The sequence below is a fragment of the Uloborus diversus genome, chromosome 2 (genome assembly GCF_026930045.1).
Source record: "Uloborus diversus isolate 005 chromosome 2, Udiv.v.3.1, whole genome shotgun sequence".
NCBI lineage: Eukaryota > Metazoa > Arthropoda > Arachnida > Araneae > Uloboridae > Uloborus > Uloborus diversus.
The window spans coordinates 94,419,066-94,446,900 of NC_072732.1; the positions used below are offsets into that span (position 1 = coordinate 94,419,066).

A 27,835-nucleotide genomic window follows, 5' to 3' on the forward strand; every position below is an offset into this window, starting at 1 on the left:
ACAATTTTTCTGCGTAGAGGATGATTTTTGGGAAAATCACTACAAGATAGTAAAAGATTAGCTAGAGAGTGAAAAAGAGATCAAGGCTATTGGAAGGACCTGACACTGGTAGTCTGGTGCCAGAACTTGCAGTCTATTTCAAGGCTCCAGTTCTTAAACTAAAGGAAAATCCTATACGCATTTGATAGTGATGGAAACTTCTGTTCCATCAGAAAGAGATGTTTCTCAGACTGGTGAGATAGTCTGCGAAAAGAGAAATGCCCTTCTGGGGGACAAAGTAATGAAATTTCTTTTTCTCCAAACTGTCAACACCAATATTCGGGCTTACTTATCAATTCCCCCAACAAGTCGTCTGTCTATTACCTTAAATTTGTGTTTAATTATTAACTAACAGTACAACACATATTTCTTACTCTTAAAAATTATTGTTAGAGTTAATTTTGTATTTTTAAAATAATTAGCACAACTTTTTCTCATCATTCAACTGACGGTAAGTGCATGATGCATTTTTTCTTAGATTCTTTTTTGATGTAAATTTACTTTTAGTTTAATTAAGTTTGAAAATATTTAATTATTACTATAACTAGTTTGTATTAACCGGTGCTTGTCTTATTATCAATTTTTGCCCAACTATAATACCAAGCTGTTGCGAAATTATCCTTATTAAATTATATTCATGATTTGAGGTTCAGTATTTTCAATATATTCGTCGGATACGTATTCTTTTGTATTGCTTAAATTAGTGTAGTATATTCAAAAATGTATGTTATACATTGATAAAAAGAACGATGTTTTAAAACATCGATGTTTGGAAACATCAATGTTTTTTGGTCAATGTATAAATACTATCAATGTTTTAATTTCTAACATCGGTGTTTTGATGGGATTGAAAGAATCTTCTCAAATTTCTCCTTTGTGCACAACAAATTAAGAAATTGTTTAGGTTTAGAAACAGCGTCAAAACTTATATTTTGTTACAGGCTGCTGCAGTGTGAAAACAATGTAAAATTTGATTTTGAATGGTGATAGTATTGTAAATAAATTGTATTTGGGTTAATATTTAATTATTTTTCTTATACATTTTCTATTGTATGTCGGGAATTGCATTTATGTCATTTTTTGAGTTTCTGCCAGTTTCTGCCATAAATGTGGCAGAAAGGGGTTTTTGCCATGCCGGTTTTAACCGGTTTCTACCAGTGGTTTTTACCGCCTTGGCAGAAACCTGCCAACCCTGATAAAGCATGAAAATAATGCTCCAAATGTCAAATCATTTACCGTTCAGAGGAACGATTGTTCATTATTTATGAGATTGTACAGAGCCGTTCATCGTCAAAAGTCTGTTTTAGATCCGTTCGTTCATGAACGTCATATCCCTAGACTGTAGTAACGAAAGAAGGGAAACTAAGGATATTTTCATTTAGAATTATTACAGAAGACGCTCTTTTTGATATTTGCCAACCAGCTAAAAAAGAAATATTCACTGACAAATGAATCGCTTATTTTTGAGGACTCTTCAATGGAAGGCAAATTTTGCCAATTGTACTACTATCTTTGCTCATCGAGAGACTTGAGCATGCGTTCCTGAGAGGGCTCTTTTTCTGAATTTGAGATGAAAATCAAAATGAGTCAATCGACGAGCAAAACATTATCCCCGCCTTCTTGAACCAACATAATTTTAAAAAGTTCCTATAATGTGAGCGGATTAATCAACCATTTTATATTTTCCTCTGTGGGTTACTAATCCCTTTCCACTGACCTAAAGTAGAATTAGTCAACTGTATAGCTCTTTTGAATGGAGGGGTATACTTATAAGATATTTTAAGGGCATGTCGGTGTTTTCTATAAAGTTATTCACCTGCCAGTTTCCAAAACGGAGCTAGCTGCAAACAATAATTAGAAACGGAAATACCTGTTATCTGTTCACCTATTTTTCTTCAAACTATTAAGACGCAATAGAAGAGAGAATTGCAAACCTTATATTCTTGAAAAAAAGTCGATGATGAAATTTTTAGTAATTGAAGTCTTGATGACGACCCTACTTATTAATTTAGATTCACGCAAATTTTAAAGACGACGTTCAAATTTCAACAAAGAAAAATCCAAAGTTGATAAATCAATTCTAAAAGAAAATGTCCCAATGGAAATAGTAGAAGCGCCTAAAAACTAGCGAAAAATTCACGGCTAACACACAAAAATATTCAACTGTGGGTAAAACCTTTGCTCAAAGCAGGCGCTAATATTGTAATGGTAGGATGGTTTCAATAGACCATTTCCTCTCATCGCGTTTATTTATTCAATTCGGGCCCTGGATGATGGCGCTTAACTGTATGAATAAAAAGATTTCGAACGCGAAAGCAAAATCTTTGGAAAATTACTTTTGCGGGAGGAGGGGGGGGGGGGGCTTTCGTTCGAGCGATTTATTTACAAATGAAGACATATGAACGAACGTCTAAGCAAATCGGCAATTGAAAGCAAATTTTGTTTCCACTTAAATGTTTTTAATTGAACGTATTCACACACAAAGAACACTAAACATGTCTACAAGTAATTGCGAATGTAATTGAATAATCATTTACGTATTACGTGACAGAATAATCATTCAATTATTACAACAGAAACTTGATCTCATTAATTATCCTAAAAGGAAAAAAAATCTATTTGACAGACGTCATCATTGGAAAGAGCTGCCAGGCCTAGAAAATTCATGAATATAGTGTAATGGAAGGGGCAGGAGGGGGGGGGGAATCTAGACTCATTTTTTAGGACTAGATATTGTTACATATATCAATGCATCAATCTCTCTATTGGCCCCTGGGCTCGAAACGGGGCTGCGTCTTTTCCAATCAGATTCAGTCAAGCGATAAGAAAGAGGCAACCAAATGAAGAACTTGTTGAATCTGTTTCGGAGACGAAACGACGCGTTACCATGGCAACGACTGCAAAGATGGCGGCTAGAGACGATTTTCAATGGCGCAGAGTACGTGCATTAGTACATTCTTTGGCCTGAAGGTAGGACGGGGGTATCAGCAGAAACTGTTGATTCCCGAAAAGAAGCCAGAAATTTAATTTCGAAAACGGAGAGCGGTGAAAGATGAGAATACACCGTTTTCTTCTTTAGCAAACTATTTTTCGCAACAGTGCCGCGGCATATAGTTGATTTTTTTCATTAATTCATTTTTTACTCCATCTCACAGATTCGATTTGGTTACTTATGGCTGCATTTGACTTCAGATAAAAGTTCAATCCGATAATTTTAAATGCAAGAGCGAAATAAATTGCACTAAGAAAATCAATGTAAAAAGAGGATAATCTTATTTTCAGTTAAAATCTAAAATTTATTTTAAAGAAATGTTAACAGACTTTCTAAAAAAGGTTTTCTCATATTTACATTTTCACATAATTTAAAGATAAAAAAAAGGGGCTAAATAAGGATAATAATAATTGAGAATAAATAAAATGAGCTTCTTAGAATTTACAATATTTTTGCAAATAGAATTCGAAGAACAGAAATACTAAAACAAAAGCGAATATATTCGCAAAAGCTAAACATAGTTATTCAATTTTCTCAAGTAAGATTTTTATGTACTGTGCAAATATGTTCGCCAAAGAAATATTTTGAATAACGCAAGTGACGAATAAAATTTTACGTTGATTTAGTTTAATAATTTGCAGATTGAGTCATTTCTGCTGTCCCAAAAGTCAGGCATCAGAGCAACATATCTGGCAGTTAAATCACTTAAAAATGGTAAGTAAGAAAGTTCTTAAATGAATCAAAAATGAATAAACTAATTAAGAAATAAAAAAATAACGCTTTAAAGATTTTTTACGTATGTGTGTCTGTATTCTTGAAAATTTATTTATTTTGATGTCAAGGATAAGAGTGAAGATAAACATTGCAGTAAAGGTTTTGAGCGCATTACCAATGTCAGAGCGCATTACTGATGTTAGTTGCTGTGGCAAGTTTTTTTTTTTTTTTTTTGGCCGTGGTGGCTTAAGGGGCCATTCATTAATTACGTAAGGGTCCCGAGGGGGAGAGGGGGTTGGAAAAATCTCAACATATCCTACTTGGGGGATACGGGGGGTCGGACCCATTCTTACGTAATATTTTCCAAATCTATATTTTATATTAGAAATCGCGTAGTCTATCACGGCAGGAATCATATTTCATTTCCTTCTGGAAGGTAAAAAACGTATTAGGAGGAGTCGTTTTTTGCTTGTTTTTCAAAGAATGAATAGTGTAAAACATAATAAAAGAACCGCACAGTGTATGGAATGTCTTATTTTTAATCAGTACCGCATCATGCACAAAAAATATTTGTCGAAAAAACATTCAGTTTAAATTCTAACTAATTAGTAAATATTTTTTTACACAAAAAAGTTTTTAAAAAAATAATAATTAATAGTGAATTTAATAACGATTCCAGTGATGTAAGATTCGTTATTTTATTATTTTGAAAAACGAGTTCGAATCTTACGTAAGATGGGAAGGGGAGGGGAGGGTTAAAAAATCTCATTTACCCTTACATGGGGGGAGGGGGTTCAAAAACTGCCAAAATCATCCTTACGTAATTAATTGAATGGCCCCTAATCGGTAAAGCGTTGTACTCTTTCAACTGGAGGGTCCCAAGTTCCATGCCAGCCGGTCGAAGGTTCACTAGTGGTGGCCGGGGCACGTTAAATATGTTCCTCGAAGTTCCCATTCCAAATCAATACCTCTAGAGGGGTTGGATCAGGAGTTGCTAGGCTTCTGGTCTGGATCAAAAAACAAAACTGAATCCAGGATCCCATTAAATCGGTTAAGCCATTGATAGTGGTAAGTCAGGGAGAATCTCGAGTATAGTGTAATAAGTGTTCCAAATTAACTTAAAAAAAAGTTTAAATTTAATCCCAAACCATATCTTTTACTTCATAAGGCTTCAAAGCGAACACGAAAACTAAATTTTTGAAAAATAATTTTCAAGGGGGGAAGGGGGCGTTTTTTCGGTAAGTGTTTTATTTGCAAACAAAAGACACACAGACAAACGTGCATCAAAGCAAGTCAACAAATCAAGTTTTAATTTTAACCAGAAAGTCGCCTGTCAAGGTATGACAAGTAAAAATTGCTTCCACTCTTTTACATTTTAACGAAGCAATGAGTAGCCGAGTACTCGGCCTTTCATTACTCGGCAGAGTGCTGAGTACCAATTATGTTTTAAGAACCACCACCGACACACAATGAGAATTTTGCTCTCATTGGAATAGTGGAATAGACCTCTATGTCCATATAATAGTTTTAAAACAAAATTCCAGCTAAAATTTAAATACGCATTATTTAAAAAATTTTGTTTGTGTCAAAAATTTTACAAAAATAAATAAATAAATAAATAAAAATAAACAAATAAATAAAAGGTATGATTAATCACGTTGGAATTAAAACAAATTATATCAATCTATTATAGTAACCTAAATAATTTATATAAGCAAACAGAACAACATTAAAGCACAAATGTTCCTTGTAATGCAGAAACGTGTTTCTGCATTACAAGGAACGTCTTTTTGAGTGCATGAAATGTGAGCTAATGAATGCAAAGCAGGGTTCGAAAATAACCGATATTTTCAATCAGCACAAACTAAAGCCTTCAAAATAGTAAGTGCATCCTAAAATCACTCTTTATTTTCTGATATTATTATTACAATATACAGATTTAAAATTAAGGCTTCTTTCATTATTTATGTCTAATATATACCGTTTTACATTTTTATCAATTTTAATGGAGTTAATTTAGCATTAGCTGTTTCACTCATTTTTCTTCTGTTAGCTCTTTTTACACAGTAATGTGATTCAGGAATAAAAAATGTGCATAGTCGGAGCACAGTCATAAGACATTTTCTTTTTTCTGACAAACGTTTAATATTTAACTAGGCACATATAATATGAATTAAAATGGTTACATTACAAATAATAAAAATTAATATGAATTAAAAAAGGAATATTATTACTTTGCTGTATTAATGATGTATGAATGCATCATAAAAATATGATGCATAACTTTTTGGTTATTTGTAGTAATAAATGAACAAAATTACAACGATTAATATAATTTTTACTTTGAAAATACCATAATTGAAAAAATATCGAAAATATCAAAATATGATATTTTCAAAATAACTATCGGATATACTACATCGTGATATATATCGGTGAATCCTGATGTAAAGGCATCCGACTTTTGTCAGAAGTCTTTAAATCCATAAGCTCACATTTTGGGCATTCCTTGTAACTCCAAAACATGTGTCTGCAGTGATCCTGCAGATTTGTTCTTTTAACGTTGGTTTATTTGCTTTTATTTTTTAAGCAAAGGTATTTTTATAATTCTTATAAATAATTTTTGTTTGTAGCAAATATCCATTTACTAATATGAAAATTTCATACTTTCTATATTTATCCTTTTTGCCCCATTTTTAATAAACAAGTTTTATTAACTTGGGAGACATTAAAATAAATATTTACTTCATTGAAGCATAACAAACTTCAGTATTCTCAAAATTTAAATTTGACTTGTGAATATGAATTGTAAATGATTGCACTATATTATATGCTTGCACTTTTTTATTAATTGTACTATCTGTATTGAACAATTTTCAATATTTACAACTACTCGGTATTGGCCGAGTATCTGAAAAAAATTTGGTCGAGTACCGAGTAGTTACTGAGTACTCGGTACGTCTCTAATTTCGATAGTTGAAATTTAAACTATCCATTGGATTAACCATAAACTCCAGCAGATAGCATTAATAGTTGACCCTTTTTTCGTTTCTTCATTCTCCTACAATGGCAGTCGTACCAGTAAAACAGCTAGGTGACCAGATCCAGTTCAGCCTTGTTACAATAAATCTTTTTCCTGATTGTCAAACATTACCAAAAAATAATATCAAATTATCATAGTGTGACGCGAGTTTCTTTGTTGATGACGTCAGGAGCGTTACTCGATCATTCGCGATTATGTATAAGAGGGGAAAAAAACATTTATTCCCAAACCGTCTCTTTTTATTTGATAAAACTTCGAACACGAAAGCGAAATCTCCGGAAAATTACTTTTAAAGGCGGCTCTTTCGGTAAGCGATTTATTTACAAACAAAAGACGCACGAACGTAAGTGTGTCAAAGCAAATCGACAATTAAAAGCAAGTTAACGAGTAGTGAGTCAAGGAAAAGAATTACAGCGATTCATAGCCAAGAAAAGATGATTTCGAACTCGTCGAAAAGTGCTCCCTTCTTGGCCACTTTCATATCGACCCAAAGTCAACACAAACAATTTTTCTCTCCCAGAGAATGAGAGAGAAGAGATAAGGTTCAAAGGGCGGAAATTGCTTTTGTGGTGCAGACACACGAGCTCTGAATTTCCGCAGGAGATAAAAGCAGTTATGAGAAGACTGTCGCCAGATTAGATCAGACGCGAGACTTTGCTTTCCGCAGACCTCCACACCTACTTTAAAATTTTCTTTCCAAAAAAGATATATCGTCCTTAGTTTCGAGATCTCTCTCCATCTCTGCTGAAGGAGATAACCGATAAGCCAAGTAAGTGCCTAAACGCATGCATAACAAAAATTCAATGGGGGAAAAATCTATTTTCAGTTTAAGCGAAATGAAATGGGGTATTCATAAATTATGCGTGATAATCCCCTTCTTAATTTTTATACTAAAAACGAGTGTTGATCTACAGATAATTTAATGCTATTAAAATTATTTATTGGATGAAAACCTTATATGATTAATTGTTTCCCAGCACTATACATATCAATGCAAAAGATATTTTTAACGCCCCAAGTAAAGGCATTTTAAGCACTGAAAATTGAAAATTCACATCAAGAATTTAGTCAGGCGTATTTTTAAGCTTAGACTTCAATAAAATTTTAGCATCGTGGAAAAAGAGGAGAAAAAAGCAATTTGAATTTTCGAAATACTACAGTTGATTAAAGCTTTTTTTTTTTTTTTTTCAAAATCAAAATGTCAAACGTTTTTGAGGTTAAGAAACCAATATGGTACACATCTTATTTTTCCTCCTATGTCCCAACTAATCCTTGGAAAGTTTTTTTTATAGACTTTATTACTGTTATGGTCTTTATTGTTTTTGTTCATTTTACTCGTTCAATATGAATTTTACTCCTCTAAAATATGTAAAGGAGGTTAAAAAAAAAAAAAAAAAAAACTCGATGACTTTATAAAGCAAATAAAACGAATTTGTGACCTGGATTTCTTAGTATTTTGGAAAACAAAACAAAGGAATTCTCCTCGTGAAAAAAAACCTTCCAGCGTCACAATTGTTTCAAAAGTCATTTTTCGCTTTTACTCCCAACAGAAATTGTCACAATTTTAACACTCTGATATTATGAAACACGTGAGCGAGCAAGATCATTGTTTAGCAAAAATTCTGAATTGGGGTTTACTGTAAAACGAAAATACAAGCATATTTTTTTGGTAATTTACTAGCTCTAGATTTTCGGGGCCTTGAAAATTCAAACGAACGATAAATGAAATTACCGACATTTCTAACTGTCCAGCTTTAGTATTCATACTGCAGTATATCTTTATTTGGGATGCAATACAAAAATGCAACTCTTGTCTCATATTCTCCGATAAGTTAGTAGCATTCCAAGTTTAGTTGCTCTTTGATATTTTCCTTCTTGATGACTAATTGCGCGGGCCGCCGACAATAAACTTATTTTTTGATGCAATGGCAGATGGTTTTTGTACATCGCTGCCACCTCTTACCCCCCCCCCCCTCCCCCAATGACCAAAGATGTAGTTTTTCCCTAACCATCCTTGCTGTTTTGCTTTTGTTTTCTTTGGCGAATGTACGTGTCTTTGATTATTTTCCGCAGCTGGCTTCCTTCTCGTATTTGGAAAGTATCCAACAGAAGCTCTTTTAGCGTGCATTATATCTATTATCTCTTTTAAATGCAAACAATTTTCCGACCAAAACTTTTGCGTATTTACGGCTAAAATTGAGATCATATTCACCTCTAAATCTTTTCATTTGAAAACTGCTAATTCAATATTCTTAGAGGAGAGTAAAATTCTTTTAACAGCGCATTCTTCAGGATTAAATAAAAATGCATGAAAAAGCAGTTTATATATATATATATATATATATATATATATATATATATATATATATATATATATATATATATATATATATATATATATAATGTTTTGAGATAGTATGACGTACCCCCTTCGTACGTCCAACGGTTAAAATGCAAATTTGTAAATGAATCAAAATGAAATTAGTTTTAGCAGACACGAAAAAATAAGCACAATAAGTAAAATAAAAGTAAAATATTACAAGGGAATGGAAATATGGAGAGAAAGAACACTTTCGTGAAAGTGCTTAGCCTTTCTTATGTGTGATTGACAGAAAGCATTTGAATTTTGAAACACTTCCTCGTATAATGCCATGCGTCATTTCAGTATCTACAAAATATGAATTTTAGGGATATTTTCAGAAAATGGTTTTGAGTTCCCACAAGCAACAATAAAACATGGAAATCTGAAGGGCAAAAATATTGCTTAGTGTAAAGCGAAAATTGAATAAGCATGTTGGTACAGCATAGCTAAATTAAGATAGAAGACAAAAAAAAAGAAAGAAAAAAAAAAAAAACTCGTAGAAACTGTCATTTATCTGCGCAGGGCAGAACAGACTTAACAAGTTCGGATGTCTTTTCATCCATAAACTCACTTCTTTTGCACTGAAAAAAGGGTTCTTTGTAACCCTGAAACACATGTCTGCAGTAATCTGCAATTTTTGCGACATTTTCCTTTATTTCTCATTTTTTTAATTTTCAAGCACTAATATATTTAATTCAACTGGACTTGACATACTTTAACTGCAAAAACCAATTGAAGATGCCAACATATAATTAGTTAACCTCAATAACGCTTAAAACACTTCAACTCCGTAGCGTAGACACAGGAACTACGGGATCAATGACTTATATCACCATAGTGTCAACTGAGCGCTAAAGTAGTTTAGTCAGAAAACCAAAGAAAGTAACGTTATTTCAACCGCTGAAAGAAATTCGAAATGAAAGAGGAGAAAATGTCACGATTTTAAATGGACATATCAAGGCGGTAAACAGAAATACTTAGCTGCACAGATACATCAAAGATACGTCTTCGCTCAATTGAAGTATAAGAAGACTCAGGAATCAAGATGGTCGGACAGCAAAGACAGTTGCGTTCGATCAAGCATTAGGTTTTCAAAAAGCAAAATAAGAAGCCTACCAAACAGAAGGTGAGGTAGAGGAGGGGGGGGGGGGGAGCAAGTAGGAGACACGACTTTGCTCTTAACACCCTGAAGGGAGGGCGTCCCCCGGGGAATTCCCCACGGCCAGCAAGAAGTGTCAAGTGGGTAATGACCAAAGAGATGTGGTCATTGTGGGGCCAGGAAATGTTAGTTTTCCTCAGCCGCCTTTCAAGCATTTTTTTGTGTTTGTCTGATCCGGGGATGGTGAAATGCAGAGTGAGTGCCAATCTCCGCCAATCAAGAAACATCGAGTAAGGAATCGAGTCTTTTTCCCGTCTCGAACTCCCGTCTTTTTTTTTTTTTTTATTTATTTAGTACGAAAGTTGTCTGGACAGGACTGTGAGTCCAACAATTTAGAAAAGCTAAACGAGGTCAGTCGTCGTTTTATATATATTTATTTATTTCTTTCCGGGTACGTTTCAGAATCTAATTCCATCAGGTGGCAGCAACAGTTTGACAGAAAACGAGTGGAAATAAAAGATACATTCTAGGTAAGGTTTATACAGCGAAATTGTTTCTGCTAAGTCGAAAGAGCGTTTATAATGTTGATGAGCAAAAACAGTAGGAGAATGTGGGGCAAAGAGAATTGGTGAAATGTTTACTCTGCTTTTAACGCCACCTATCTGGTAACATTTTAATTATATAGTAGCACATGTTCACTATTCCAGTTAGCAAAATAATGCCATCGAAGATTAAAATATATAATAATACAGGCAATTTTCCAAAAAAAAAAAAAAAAAAAAGAAAGAAAGAAAGAAAGAAAAGAAAATCCCCCCCCCCTTTTTTTTGAAGCCGGAAGTTGACTGCCAAAAAAAAAAAATACTGTTTCAATATAAGTTTTATCATAATATAGAATGTTATTTCTTTATGTACTGTAATTTTCAAAATAAATTTCCAATTTGTTCATTTTGAAAAAGCTCAGTCATCTTGAGCATTTCGCTTTGCCCCACATTCCCCCTACTTTGAAAAGGCACAATATTTATCGTAAACATTAATAGGTAATTCGAAAAACGTTGTCCATATTCATGCTAACGAGTGCATAAATACAAATAGCAACGCGATTATTAAGGAGACTTAAGTACATCGACGGAAATATTTGCGTAAAGTGTGGTTTATCGTTAGAAAATGAAAAATGGCTAAAAGAGTAAATGATCCCGGATCGAATAACTAATAAATTAAGGCAGAAAAGTTACAGAACTTGATTTTAGACAGCATTTTCTGTTTTTCGAAATTCAATAGCCGAATATTAAAAGAAATAAAATTATTTCACAGAACAACATGAAGTAAACAGTATTTTCTTTTTCATTCTCAAAAGCAAAAGACAAGGCAAAAACATAACTTATCGTATGTTAATTGTAGGCGCGAACTTTTTTAATAGTACATTCGCATAATTCTTTGTGAAAAAAATACATAAGTAAACAGACTAAACCAAAACAATGAATTTCACAGAGCTGTAGAAAACAAACTTTGGAAAAAAAAAAAAAAAAACACTAACATAGAAAAGCTTTCAAATATTTATTCTTTACTATTGCAAAACATTCGAATTCTGTAACGCAGATGGTTCCCGTTACTGTAAAATTGTTTTCTCAACCACAACACTTACTAGGCAGTGAAAGCACTACTGCAAGAAGAACTCGAATGGAGTTTTCAGAAAGAATGAAATCCTCAAGGAAGGGGGGGGGGGGGAATCTGCGTACAAGAGTTCTCGTGCAGTGTTTTCTTCTTTCTAAAAGATTCAATCTGCAAACAGCATCATTTTGTTACGTAGAAAGTGAGCACTTTCTGCTAGAACATTCTTAGTTTAGCATCCTCTCTCCAATTTAAAGAAAGTATTTGATGGGAGAAAACAGCAATGCAGAAATGCAAAAGGAAACTCACGGCGAACCAGAAACACACGATAATTTTCCTGAATGTAAAGAAAGTGAAAACTAGACTTTAAAACGTTACGAACCAGTAATAGTTAAAAACCTTTTTTTTTCCCCTTCTATTCGTGATTGCTTAAAATTGCTTTTGAGCAATCACGAATTGCTTATTATCCTCACTTGAACAAAATTGATGTTGCTCTGATTTTTCAGATGACGGTTGTTTTTAATTGGAGAGTGAAGTTTTCGGCGTCAGTTACAAATCGTCTGCGGTTTGGTTATATTCATATTTTTTTTTCAGGGCTTAACAAGCAGACTTGACATTTAAAAGAAAAAGTTTTTTTTTCTGTAAAATTTCGTTTCTTCAGGGGGGGGGGGGGATCTATATAAATGTATTTAAATAGGAAAACTTCATTTAAATACAAAATTTAAAGATTACTGATTCCCATCATTTAAGATTGATAAGAAATAAAAATACATAACGTTATACGCTGTAAATAATCTTAATAAGTGTACAGGTGGAAGTCGGCAATAGAACCTTTATATTTATTACCGTATCATAATCAACCTTTCTTTTTAATGGATATGCCTAGTATTACCTATTCTAGAAAATCAACAGTCATAATATGACCGGGTATACATTTCTCACCCATTTCAATTTCATTCCATTTGTAGAAACAAGAAATCCAGCGAGTAGGATCCTATCGCAATTCGTGACTGCAAAAAACATAATTTGAATTCAAGACGTCAAAATTCAAATGAACGCTGGATGATCCATGGTTTCTTTTCTTTTGTCATAGTAATTAATAGTGAATATCGAACATGTATCATAGAAATGCTTAGGATTTAGGAGCTTTATTACTTGTAGTAATAACACTCATAACGCCAGCAATATCTTAATGCGATATACAATGTACAACTAACTGTAGTGAAGGGATAGCTATAATTATATTTCACTAATGGGTTATCGAGAAGTATTCGATAACCCATCGAGAAGAATAATTCGAGTCGAAGCCCAAAAAGGTTGCCGATACTTATTCGATACCGAGTCAGCGATAGCAATATAATTTTCATAAACTTAATTTCACTTAAAAAAATTAAAACGATCATCTGTCATTTAATAATTATTTCAATGAAGTATTTTTAATAATATATTGCATTGGTTTTAGAATAAAATGGCCATTCCTTACTGTATAATTTTTTATTTCACTTGTAACTTTTATTTCGTTCTCCATAAATGTTCTAAAAACAAAAATTACAGCTTCCTCAGAATATCTTTTACTATACCGTCTAGATTTCTTCTCTCAATTTTTAATTTACATTTTAATGGCTGCTTTAGAATTAAACAAATATAAGTATACTAGCAAAAATACCCGGCGTTGCCTGGGTCAGTAATAATTGTGAGAAACAATGTTCTTTTTGCGCTACGTGTGTGACCAACAAAAAGTGACCTACATATTTTGGGTGGTGTAAAACTTGTCAAAAGTATTTATTAAAAAAATGTGACACGTAATTGTAGTAAAGCATCTGTGTTCATGACATTTGATTGCTTTTTCAAAAAAAAAAAAAAAAAAAATGATGATTAAGTAAGGAAAAAAAATGTCTTTTAAATTTATTTCACTAACAATGCTTTTTTTTTTTTACTTCGTCTAAATGTTATCAAATGAGGCTAAAATCTGATATAAAAATATTTTAAAAGCAAAATTGATGTTGGAATTGAAAAGAACAGATGTTTCTTTGTCAAAAAATAAGATTGTTTTTATATTATGTGAAAAAAAAATTTTGGTGTGTCAGGACCACTTTTCGTGGAATCGCCCTCTACAATGTCTCCCTAAGTGTGCAACAAGTAGAGTTTCTAAATGTTTAAATGATTTTAAACTCATGTTTGCTCCGGTGAAGTCTTGATTCAAAATTTTTATTATGATTACTTTTAATATAGCTGTTGTTAGGCAACGAATTTTTGTAACAATGGGTTTTATATTTAATCATTTAATGGGGTAATTACATGAAATTTACTGTTTTCCATCAAAAATTTTTTAAACTAAGTTTTTTAGGAATAAATTATAGCCTAAGTTGCTTCCTGGTAATGCAGATATCTATGGTGAAAAAATGGTTGAAATCGGTTCAGTAGCTTTGAAGATTACCCTGGACGTACGTAAATACATACAGAAGTAGCTATCTATATATATATATATAAAGGTGAAGGTATTTCCTTGTTTCTTTCTTTCTTTCTTTGTACCCGATGGCTAGAAGACCCCATAGCACCTGAAGCCCTGAAACTTGGCACAAAATTCGAATGTACCCTGGAGGACTTTTCAAACGTACAAAACTGCAGTTTTTCAATGCTCATGAGCCCCTTAGCCTTTACGACTCTGCAAGTTGGTACAAGTCATTTTGAAACCCGGGGAAGGGGTGCTTTTTGATGTAAAGGGAGCTCATAATGCGTTTTTAATCTGTTTCTTTCTAACTGACGATTTAAATCTTTGAGAATCAAATAAGAATGCGAAGCAATCTTCGGGAGTTGGTGAGCGTTAGCGAGCAGGGGGCAGAGCCCCCTAGAATTAGAAAAAGTAATAAGGTTACCTGAAATTTGATTTAACTGCCTTCAAAGTAGTGTGCTTGGCGAGCTTACCCAAACGTACACACTTACCCAAACGTTGTCTCCGTGATTGGTAGCATTTCTGGAAGGCATCTTTCGGAAGAGCTTTCAGACGCTCTGTCGTGGCTCTCTCAATGTGAACGATGGTGTAAAAACGTTTTCCTTAAAGCACAGTTTCATTTTTAAGAAGAGCCTGAAGTCGCGTGGTGGTACATCTGGTGAGTATAGTGGATGTGAACCGTCAGGAACACTTTTTTCGGCTAAAAACTCGCGAAATATCATCTTCCTTTGGTTCATCACTCAAAGATCTTTGAACAAATTTCGCCCTCTTTCGTCTCATTTGTAATTCATCAGTTAAAATGCTTTGAACGGAACCGTATGAAATGTTAAGGTCTTCCCGTAGCTCTTAAACAATGATTCGTCTGTTTGAACGATTCATTGTTTCCACTTTTTGCACATTTTCTTCTGTTTTTGAGGTTACTGGACGTCCCGTACGTTGCTCGTCTTCAAGTCTCATTTCCGTTTTTACAACGGTCATACCACTTGTACACAGATTTCAGAGTTACCCCATTATCGCCGTGCAACAATTTTAACATTTCGTGATCTCTTTTGCAACTTAAAACAAATCTTCATGCGTTGCTCGAAATCCAAGTTGCGCGACAGACAAGATAAAACTCAAACTCACTCTAGCGGCTCTGGCAGCTGATTCACAACTTCGAAAGTGCTACAAATTGTTCATGCTAGTCTCAGATGATCACCATACTGGACAAATCACAGCATATGGACGTAGCTTCAGCAGTTGTTGCTATAAAAATTCATTCGCCGTACTTTTTGATCACATTTCGTATGATTATTTAAAAAATCGTATTGTCGTAAAACAATACGAAAAAGCTGTCACAAAAATTAAAATTTAAACTTGGTCTTAGGAAAACGCATCTACTGTTGATTGCTAAAAGTAGATAATAATTAGTTAAGAAGCTCTTTTTTTTTGATGTCATAAAACCACCTACAGTTGTCAGAATTCGCACTTATGTTAAACTACCCGCCAATGTTAACGATATCAATGATTAAACCTAAAAAGCAGAAGTTCCGTCGATACCATGCAAAACTCGTCTCAATGGTTTTGCTTGACTTTTCCCGAGAAAAGTCTCAGTAAAAATGTCCAACACGCTTTCTCCCCCTCTTATCACTATCTACAAGAAAAAGAAAAATTTTACCAAAAAAAAAAAAGGGGGGGGGCAAAGAAAAAAGATTGCGCTGATACACTACGTATTTGTAGGAAATATTGAGTCACATAGACTTGATTCATTTAAACGGCGTATTTGATTCAAATATCCGGTAATTTTCGAATGTTACAGCGTGATTTCGTTTCGTTTTTGAGGAAATGATTCATTAAAGCGGCTGATTCAATTGACAGTGCTTCAATTATCCGGCGCTCACTGTATATTGTTTTTAAATACAACGTTTTTTATTTGAAAGCTAACCAAGTGAAACGAAAACATTCTGCAATTTTCCACCACCACAATTGAGTTTTCAACTACATTACACAACTACGAAATCAATCGCTCAGTTTTGTATCGGCAGAATTTACTATCTTTCGTCCACGTAATTTTCAAACGCATCTCATACATCGCAGGCGATTAAGACGAAAGTCCAGAAGAAGCCCCACGTTGGGCGCCAAATTGTAACGGATTCGGTGCGACTTCCACTTTCTTGAAATGAAGACACAGTTCTTGATAAAACACAGGAAATTTATTTACACTATGTACAGGAAAGATCTTCAACAACTGCTAAATTATTCATCAGCAATTAAGCAATTATCACACAACACCGTAAACTCAACGTTTACACACGTATTTACTTCCAAATACGAAAACAACACAACGAAATGCCTCGCAGTAAACAGAGCAAAAATGCACTCAGTTCGAAAATCTCAATCGAAACTAACTGTTTATCCATCGCTAACGGCTTAAATACACCGAAAAGAATTTTCCACAACATTCTTACCTCTTCGCGAAATGCGTAGACCGTTATCAATGAAAAGAAAGAAAATAGGGGTTGTATACTTTAGCCGAATGAAAAAGGGGTTGTATATTCATTACGGGAAACTATTTACAGGTTACGTTCCTACAATAATTACTATTTACAGAATTTGTAACAATACTTTGTGTGTCCGGGAAAGACAATTTCATTTGATTCATTTTAACTCTTACGACGACTTATGAGGGACACTTATAAAGAGCAAAGCATGTAAAATTCATATTTTTTTTATAATCCTGTAGAACCACGTTTAGGTTTGTAACTTCGCAGACTTCATAATAAATAATCTTAATTTTGGAAAAGCATGAACATTATCTCCGAAAAAAATGAATTGAATATTCTCCAACATAATAGCTGCAGTTCATTATTCAAAAAATGTTTTTGTTTAACTTTCGCCCCCCCCCCCTACTATTAAGCCTGGTTTCTTTTGCAATAGAAAAGCAAATTACCATTTTCGTGCTTTTTACAAGCCAAAGGAAAGGGCCTCTTAGCTATATATCGATGTAAAAGTTTGTATACTTGTAAAGCTGCTGAAAGTTAGATGTACTAAAGTATAAAGCCTATCTTAGAATAATTTCAGATCAGAAAACAATAAAGCCTAGTTTAGAGCAAATTTAAGTTTCGATTAAAACAAATTCAAGTTTCGTTTAAAGCTTAATCCACACAAGTTCCACTTATAAAACACCAAAATATACCTTGGGACAAATTCATGCATCTTTTAGAACAAATTAAAGCATCTCTTTAAACAGAAAACAAACGTGATGTGCTTAAAATTATTTGCAACAACAGTAGTTCCTGGTATACTAGGTTTTCCATTTAAAAATGCATTAAAATGTTCAGAAGGAGATTAAATCCCCCAATTTCAAATAAGAACTCTACTTTCGTTCTTTTATCTTTAATCTGTAACTCAATTTGCCATCAAGGCTCTAGCGGAAGTGAAAGTAGCCAAGTAAACCACCCTCTTCCCGTACCGAAACAAGTTCTTGTTCTCTGACTCCGAAATAAAATAGACTCTGAAATCTAATGAAATGCAGAGAGTCGTCTTGCCGCCCTGGTGTTATCTGCCAGAATAACTCAGTTAGAGAAGAAGAATTAAGTAGGAGTCACCTTTGCTTTGAATCTCTCTGCAATAACTCGATTTACAAGAAGCCGTGTCTCCTTACATTACTGAATTACTTCTCGTTTGAAAGCTTTAAAATTAACCAGTTTGCCCCCCGTCTACAAAATTGCAGCAAACAAATAATGCTAAGATTTCTTACTGTCTCGACCCTCCCCCGCCGCTCATTTTCAAAATAGCTTTATTCGCAACGCTAGCTTGCTGACAAAGAGATACCAAAAGAGTAAAACAAAAACATGTACGAAATCTCATGATGCGCATCATTCTTGACAGTGCCAAAAACTTTCTGTAAGGAATCTTTAGGGACAGTACGAATGCTGGCACCAGTTCTGACCAAAAAGAGAAAAAAAATAGATTTATTCTTTTGTGATGCAATTATACAGTAAGAGCAAAGATCAAAATATATATTGTTAATCGATTGCGCATACTAAATCTGGGATTCTTTAAATTAATTTTAAAAATGCATCATGAATTAGGGAACAAGAAATGTATTCCCAAATCAATATATCTTATCAATATTCCTATGCTTTATAACACAATCTCATATAACTTCATATTATTCTGTGTAATTTTTTTCATCCAATTGATTGCCTGGAAAATTTGAGCCGGCAGGAAATTCGTCATAGATAATAAACTTTCGATTTTGAAGACATGAGTATAAAACATACAACTAGCTCACAAAAATCTATCCTAGGTAAATAGTTTTTGAATTTCGTACTTTTCCCTCTGCGCAGAGTAAAATATTTGGAGAAAAAAAAAGATAGACAAGTAAAATTCGAAATGTCTGAATTTCAAACAATGGTCTACTATTTGCACCTGGAGCTCTTAACGATTCAAACTGCAAGAAAAAAAAGTTAAATTTAAAAAACACTAATAAAAAAACTATTAGCTTCATTCTATTATTGTCTTATTATCGGTCTACTCTAACGTATCGAACATAGTCAAATATTTAAGGAGGCGTTTGAACAAAGAACCGATTCGAAACGATCGCTTTACTTTATAAAGAATGATACATCTTTAGTAGAACCAATTTAGATAAGAAAGGAAATGGACAACTAAAACAAAGTTCTATATATTTTAAACAGTTTTTTTTTTTTTATTTAAACGCTATACTTATTTGTCTATAAAAAGTTAATTAGCTATTTACACAGCAATTATTGAAACAAAAGACTTTTTTTTTTCCTTATACGTGTCTTTTTCTTAACAACGAAAATGAAAGTTTCAACAGTTGTACTATCATCCAAGAAAATTTCTGTACAGAAGAGACTTGATGTAATCTATATTCAAATAACACAGTAGAACTTATAAATGCATTTTCATGGCTAAAAAAAAAAGAGCCGTCTTGTTTGCACCAAAAGTTACTCAGAAAGCACCAATTGAATAGGAACTTGACGACGCTTTAAAAATTCAAATGTCCCCTCACTTCCAGATTAAATCCTTTGATTCCGATAAACAAGCCCATTCTTTCTCCCGCTATCCTTATTCCCAAACGAAATTTGTTCCCTGGCTCTCCCTGGAGAGTCTGTTCGGAAGTAGCCAAGCACATTCTCCCCCTTCCGCTAGGAAACTTGCGTTACATGGACACCCCTTTCGGTCGTCTTCAACCTAATGAAATACAGGAAAGGCGAGCCTCCTGTTTAGATGTTACCTGGAAGCTTAATGTTATTAGGAAGACCGAGTGGAAATGACTCACCTTCTCTGAGTTCTTTATTCGATTTGGGAAATGGAAATTTTCCTGCCTAAAGTTCGATTATTGGACTAATGCCGTGTTCAGAGATTTATTTCATCATTTTACTTCTTTTTTTCTTCTCCTCCAGTTGAAGTTATAATTTTGAATTACAGATTTTGAGTTTTTCCACCACCGAATGAAATATTTAAAGTAAGTCAAAATGCGTCATTTCGCATTTGTGGTAGAAAAAAATGTTGTCAACAGAGTTAACAGCAAATGATGTTAATTTTTGCATCTCGAACTCATTAAGCAATACTGATTAACTAAAAGGAAATTTTGAACAAAAGTAGCCCAATAAACACACTTTGGATTTTTTGAACCCAGCAGACTTATGAGATACTACAGCGGTGATGGATGTCCCCCCCCCCTTAAGTTCGATTAATTGAACAAATGCTGTATTCAGAGATTTATTTCATCATTTTACTTTTTTTTCTTCTCTTCCTACAACTAAAGTTATAGTTTTGAATTATTGATTTTGAGTTTTACCACCACCGAATGAAATATTTAAGTCGAAATTCGTCATTTCGTATTTTTGTCAGAAAGAATATTGTCGACAGAGTTATTGTGAACAGTTTACAGCAAATGATGTTAATTTTTGCATCTCGAACTCATTGAGCAATGTTGATTAACTAAAAGAGAATTTTGAGCGAAAACAGTGAAATGAACACGTTTTGGATTTTTTAAACCCATCAGATTTGCGGGATACTACAGCGGTGACGGAAATTTTCCTCCCTAAAGTTCGATTGATGGACTAATGCTGTATTCAGAGATTCATTTCATCATTACACTTTTTTTCCCCAGCTGAAGTATAACTTTGAATTATTGATTTCAAGTTTTCCACTGCCGAATATTTTGGTTGGTCATAATTCGTCATTTCGAACCCTCGAACTCACAGTTATGATGATAACTATAAGAGAATTTCTAACAAAAATAGCTCAATAAACACGCCTTGGATAGTTTAAACCCAACAGTACCCAGTATGGGGAACTACAGCGGTGATATGACGTCCGAAACTTTCACGTCTTTTATTCAGACGCCGAATTCATTCTTTACGCATAGTATTGCCATACAGAACAAGTTGTGAATCCCGAATAATGTACTAGAAAGAATCATAAGTTTTGCAATAATTTATTTACATATTTTTTTTTTATTTTTTTTAGTCATTGATTGTTAAGTTTAGAAACATTTAGCATTTGAAGTACCGCATACAAAGAAACATTTAGCATTTGAAGTACCGCATACAAAGAAACATTTAGCATTTGTAGCCACTTACAGCCACTTCTTCGATACCACGGCGATAACAATAACAATTTACAATGATTATTTATGGTGCTAATTATAACTTCAATAATTAATATTTATGCAATAATAACCATTTTGCTGAAGTGATCTGGTTCACTGCACCATCATCTTTAGAACGATATACATTTTGCGTTATGGCTGAACTCGAACTCATGCAGCAAAAGGTCTCTTAACTATGTTTTGCTACTTATCTTTATTGCTTCCACTTCACATACGTACATCAGAACTCAATGGTATTGCGTGGTAAACAATCCTAAATACCAGCTTTTTTATTGGTTACCTTCCGAACTTCACGCGCATGCGTATACGGCAAAGTAGTTGCGAAAACGAACGCGTGTCACCTTATGATGATTCACCCCAGTATAAAATCCTAATTTGGAAGAATTAATTCCTCATCAGAACATTAGACTAGACACTTTTCATTTATCATTATTCAGAAGGTTGAAGATATGAATTTGTAGCCTCAAATGTTTTTAACTTAAAATAGAACGAGCGACCAAAGAAGGCATGTGACACAATTGAAGCACGTAGTAAGAGAATTTAAGACACTTCCTCAAGAGTTTTGGAACATCACAAACACTGCTATTACCACAGCTATTACCATCAATAATAAGCGCCAGAATATTGTAACAATTCTCCATTTTAAAGCTATCTCTTTCCTATTAAAGTCATTTACGCGAGTCACGGGGCGTCCCATTGTCGAAGCGGGAGTCCAAACAAACCTTTTGTACTATTCCTTTGCGTACAACTCTTGATTCTTCTCCTCCTCCCTCATCTCCCAATCTCAATACCTCGTCAATAAATTAGCTGGGATTTTTAGAAGCCACACAAATTGTCTCATCTTCGATTCCTTTTCAAAAGACCATTCCGGAATATCATAATAGCACTTGATTGCTTTCAAAATGGTTTTGCTAATTATTTAGAAAAGCAATTGATTTTGTTGTTGCAATGGCGAGTCTCCATGTTCATTTGAAAGATACTAATTTTCCGAAAGTTCTGCGCCAAACGAAAGACAAAATTTTATGGTTTTGTTTTATCGTGAAATTTCACATTGCCTCACTTATTCGAGCAAAATAAGGATGCGTTTAATAAACTACTATTAACGCACTAAAGAATTATAGCTATTTATATAATAATTAATTAACTCAATTTTATGGTTTCAGGCTTAAAATACTTGAACATGCACTAGTACTCGTATGTTGAGCAAAAGAGAGTAAGAGAAACAATGCATGAAAAGGCGAAAAACAACATAAACAAAATGTTAACAAAAAAAAAAAAAATTTAAAAATTAAAAAAGTTTTGAACTACAGGGCCTGATTAAGCTTTGAAATTGGAGGAAGTGGATCCTTAGTCTCAGTTAAGGGTCCACAGCTTTTTGTTGGGAGATTTTTTTTTTCCTAATTTCTATACACACTGAAGCAGATCTCAAATTAGTTTAGTTCTCCCCACTGGCATAAAGAAATTTTTGTACCATATGTATGTATCTGGTTCCATTGCAATTCTACAGTTGTTAAAACAGATTTATCATCATCTCACAGCGCACTTTGAAGAAATAACCAAGTGTTTTAAAGTTACATTATAGCAAAGTTGAGCCGAACACCGCATTAAAAAATAGCTTGTGTAGACTTCATTTAATGAAATTTGACCTCAGTTTAAAAAACTCATCTAAACATTTTTACTGGACCTGTTTAATGTTTGCGTTTTCTTTGAAACTGCATTTAAAAGGGAAACTTTAGTTCCTTGACACTTTTTTTCAATCATTTTCATGGCTCCCTTAAAATTCAAGCCTTTTCAATAATCAGGCCCTGTTGGTCTACAATACTAAGCAATTTCCAAGCAAACAGGAATCAAACATCTCGACTAAACAAAACTCGGAAGCATTTTTTCTCCAGAAAAGAATGACATTCAATAGAGGACAGACATTCGCCACTTACCCTTTTCTCCGTCATAACGTAGAGGTGATTCTTCGCCTTGTCGAACACCATATCCGCATTCACTGGGTTGCCTTCATCGATCACCAAGTCGCTGTACTCCGAAGCCTTCGTCACTGTTTCTACAACAGCCTGCAAAAGGAAAAGACTCTATAATCGATGTTCATTAGTAAATAATTTCGCATGTATGAAGTCTTATTTTTATAGAACCTCATTATTCCGGACTAATAAGGAATTCAGGTCGTCCGAATTAATAAAAACAAAATAACCTATAAATTGGGTTCAAGTACAGTAAAACACCTCAAATGGACACTAAGGGGACATTTTTTTTGTCTGCAAAGAGGGGTGCCCACAGGATAGGGGCTTAATAATGTTATTTGCCTTGGAATTGGGGAATTGAAAAAAATTGTCCGCCCGCATTTGAGGGCTGTCCGTTAGGAGGGGTTTCACTGTACATAAACAAACTACTGTACAATGTAAAAATTGAGAAAGAGAGAAGTAAAGGAATGTGAGTGGATTTCTTAAAGATTCGAGAAAAACGCGTTTAAAGTTCAGATCCTAGGTAGATTTTCATTGATTTTTTTTTCTAAATCGTGCTGTATAACAGCACCCATCACAGCTACTAGTACCATCTCATGCCCGAAAACAGGAGAGATTCTTCTACCATTTGTAATGAAAATCTCCAAGTTTTTAATTCTTGCACTTACATCCCTTTGGCACTGCCTCAATTATATTTTGAATTCAAGAGAAGAAGCCCGGTTCAATAGGGGTCATCAATGAAGGTTAACTCTATGGGCTTATAGATCGTGGTCCATCCAGGAAGTTTCAGGTTGACGCTTCGCCTGACATGTTTCAGGTTTTTTCGGAACACGAATGTTTTCTTATTGGTGCTCTGACAAGATGATTTGCGACAGGACAGGCGAAAAGTTAACCAGAAATATCCTGGATGGACCACGGCCTAAAAACTTGGAACGAAGTTATGTTGTTAAAGCTGGTCATGAGAGCATCAGTTTTCATATTTTCATTTTTAATATCATGAAATACTTTCGCAGTTCACTGCAATGGTTACATGTGAAAATTTTGTTGCTGCAACCCTTCTTCTCGAGACATGCTAATTATAATATTTATTACTCGTTTTTTGAGATAATGAGAAAATTTTGAGGGTAACCACCCCCAAAGCAGAATAGTGCTAAATTTGCGAGGTACGTCGTCGCAGAACAGATGCCTGAAGTCTGAGTTGTAGAACAATTCGGTTCCAATGTGAGAGGAGAACTCAAATAAATTTTCTGCAGAAACTGAAGACTTTTTGCAAATATCTTCCAACTCAAGATAGAACTTTGCACGAATTTTGCAGATTTCTTTAAATTAGAAGAAAATTTAAAATTCCCGAAAATTACGATAATTTGGGAAAGCTCGCGGAAAATGTTGAATTCGATAAGTCATCTGCAGGAACTTTAGATTTACTTTGAACTGAAAGAAGTTTCTGCAAAATTTTCATATTCTAAATCTGAAAAGATTCTGATTTTTCCAGTGTTTTGGGCTCCCCTTCCCCTCATTTTTCTCAATCGGTCTTCATTCACAGCAATTTCCTACACATTCGTATGTTTTGGAAACATGACAAAATTGAAACACGTCCATCGCCGAAAATTGCGTATCTTTTTTGAGACTTCCATCTTTTTGCATCCTGAAATTAAGAAATAAGGGATTTCAATTAAGAAAGTTCTGAAGTGTTTTGTTATATGCTACCCTAACTAGACTCATTTTATTTATTATTTTATTTTTTATTTATTAACATTATTTTAATTGATCCTTCATGCCATGTAACACTAACCAAAAAAAAAAAAGTGGTTTGACTTTTTCTGTGCATTTTAGAAAGCATATAAAAAATTTTAGGAGAATCTCAATCGGTTTAGGTTCTACAGAAATGCATAGCAACAGTGAAATTTTAAACACTGAAAAAAAAAAAAAAAAAAAAAAAAAAAAAAAAAAAAAAAACCCTGTATTAACCAATTTTGTTTCAGAACTTTCGATTTGTGGAAAAGGTCACGTTGATTGCTTGTGCATACAATGCTTGAAGTTTACTTGCAGAACAATTTTGGTCTTACGTTGCAGAACATCGTCAAATACTCTGCTTTGGGGGCAACCACCATCAGCATGACGTCATAGCACATCACGGTCCTCCGGGTGAAGAAAATTTTTAATTTTTAGGCTGAAGGAAAAGTCCAAAAAGTTAGTGATCGAAAACGCGAGTACGTGTCACTAAAATAGTTTTTTTTTTTTGCTGTTACAATTAATGAGAATACACCACAAAGGTAGAATTTTGACTTTGTTGTGGTAGATACTCTAACCCATTGTCAAATATTAAGCACACTTTATTTTTTCATGCTTCGAAAACGCAAATATAAAATTTACGAGGCACAATTCCACCAAAAAATGAACATCAGGAACGATTTTGCTTTATAAAAGAAATAGTTATAAGAAGTCAAATAAAAAGTTTCACGACATAGTAAGTATTGACGATTGACCTCTAACCTATAACGGTCAAATGTTTAACTCAAAAGAACATCTCAATTTTCCCCATCGGATCTGATAATCCAAAAATTGAACAGATTCTCTAAGAAAAGCTGCGTCTAAGGGAAATACGGAACGCGAAAAAATCATAAATCAAAGAAAAGCAATAAACCTTGCTCAACATTTTCCCCCATGTGAGCACTTAAAACCACCTTCTACGTTCCGAAAACGAAACAAAAGCACGGCCTACGACAGGACTTTTAAAGAATAAAAAGGAGCAGAAAATCCGCGGGATTTAGATGAAAGAAAAGCGGGATCAGGAACAAAAGTCTGCTAAACAGGAGCACGAGCAATAACAAGTCCTCTGCACAGAATAAAATACCAGGGAAACATTTGGTGGCATCTGTCCAAACAAGATTTAAGAGAATGACAGCAGAGGGTCTGGAGCAACCCCCTGTGAGTGTTCGATTCGAGGGAAGGCAGGACACAAGAAGTGGATTAAGCGGCTTGTTTCGGGCATAAAAGATTTTGCTGCAAAGGGAGGCGAGGAATCAACGCACGTCAGCATACACCAGGGCATTAAGGAAACACCAGGAAGTCTCCAAATCCTTGCGAACGCTCTACGTGAAATCAGGGATGCTCAGGTATAGCTCAGGGGAGTACAGTTTGATTCCTGTCTGACAATCATGAATGGAAAGGCTGTACGCCGACCGACAGACGCGTCGAGAAACGGCACAATAATTCGGTTGATGTTGAGTATTGTTGAACGGGAGTTGCCTAAATCTTTCCTGTACCTGTTATCTATTTATTTCCCCTTAACAAATGAAAACTTCATTTACTCCATAGAAAAATGACACAAAAATACGCTGCTAAAAGTTAAAATGTCAGTGTTCATGCGATTTATTAATTGCTAGAAAATTGCCCGTCGAGATATGATGGGTGAAAATTGCTTCAACATTAGAACGAAGCCATTGCCTGTTTGGTGATATTTTGACTGTCGACATTTTAACCCTAAGTCCAGTGGATTAACCCCGAACTTCAGTAGATAGCACTCATTGTTAACCGCATTTTCGTTTCTTCATTCCCTTGTAATGACTGTCTTACCAGTTAAACAGTTAAGATTCCGGATCCAGTTCAGCATTGGAAGAATAAAGCCTTTCCCTGCATTTTAAATATCATTATCAAATTACCATGCCGTGGCGCGAGTTTCATTGTTGATGACATCAGGAGTATTACTCGATCACTGGTTATAATATATATGAGGATTGCAATTTATATTGGATGTAATGTTGCATGCCTCTTCGTAGTGCACACTGGGTTATACCTAAGAGCTACTACTCTGCAGTGCTCTCACGACTTCTTTTGGTCTCAAAATTGGAGAGCTCGTGAACTAATGGTTTATGCGCCTATGTTTGGTATTTGTAACTAAAAACTAATTATTGCGCATAGTCGGGGATAGATTTATAGTTCAATGGGTGCTAGGAAAGAAGCATTTTAGGGTCCCCCAAAGTGAATCGACATTTTTCAGCTAATGTTCATGTTTTTTAAAAATCATAATTCCAAAATATAATTTCTTGGACGACAGTAAATCGTGAACGGCCTGAAACTTTTCAGAAGTACAGCATAAAGTTCAAAATTTAACAGAGGATTTATAGAGTTGTGTTGATGAAATTTTTGAACTAAATTATTATTCGTCGTATGCCTGATAACAGAAACAGCGCGACGTACGTCGTAGATTCTTGAGAGTCTGCAGACTATTACTTGGGGATAAAAAAAACCTCAAATTTTTAAAGAGAAAATACTTTAACGTTTTAGCGAGCGAAGATTTGTACATTATTTTCTGGGTTATAATAAACAGAGGTAGACTACCCAGGGGTGATAGCGGACTGCTTGTAAAACTTTCTAAAGACTGAAATTTTCGGAAATTATGAGAAAGCCCCCCACCCCCCCACCCCACCGGTAAAAACTCTCCAAATATGCATACAAAAATCATTGTAAAAATATTTTTAAGTTTTTTTTTTTTAATAATTTTTCAGTTTTAAAATGTGTTGTCAGTCCAAAATTTTCGGATCACAAACACCCCTGAATGTACTTGTACTTAGCAAGACTAGTATCTTATTTTTAAGCATTTATCGGTGATCAGTTAAATTTTACGATTAATCTAATTTAGGTTTACCTTGTAGATTGTTTTTCTGGATTTCCAATTTGCGTTGCAGACTGCTTACAGGTTAGGGCTTAGGACATGTGCCTTGAATGCGCTCCCGTTTTATACAGTGAAGCAGTAGGATTGCCAACTCAAGAGCAATATGATCTGTTTCTCATACTGCTTATAGTTAATTAATTCTGCACATTTTCCATCGTTTTCCTCAATCGAAAAAAATTAGTTCTGAAGCATTTATTGGGTTATAACTTTCTACAGGCTTCAATTATATTTTCGTAGATTAGGTAAGTTAGAC

General features: G+C 34.2%; 1 protein-coding gene across 5 annotated transcripts in view; it reads right to left on the reverse strand.

The window, feature by feature from the left end:
* Window positions 1-27,835, reverse strand: part of LOC129235288 (plexin A3-like) — a 199,116-nt gene that overhangs the window by 52,787 nt on the left and 118,494 nt on the right. For all 5 annotated transcript variants that reach the window (XM_054869014.1, XM_054869013.1, XM_054869012.1 and 2 more), the window contains exon 3: window positions 22,872-23,000. In XM_054869014.1, coding sequence (XP_054724989.1) covers window positions 22,872-23,000 — 129 coding nt within the window. The remainder of the gene's footprint in view (window positions 1-22,871; window positions 23,001-27,835) is intronic.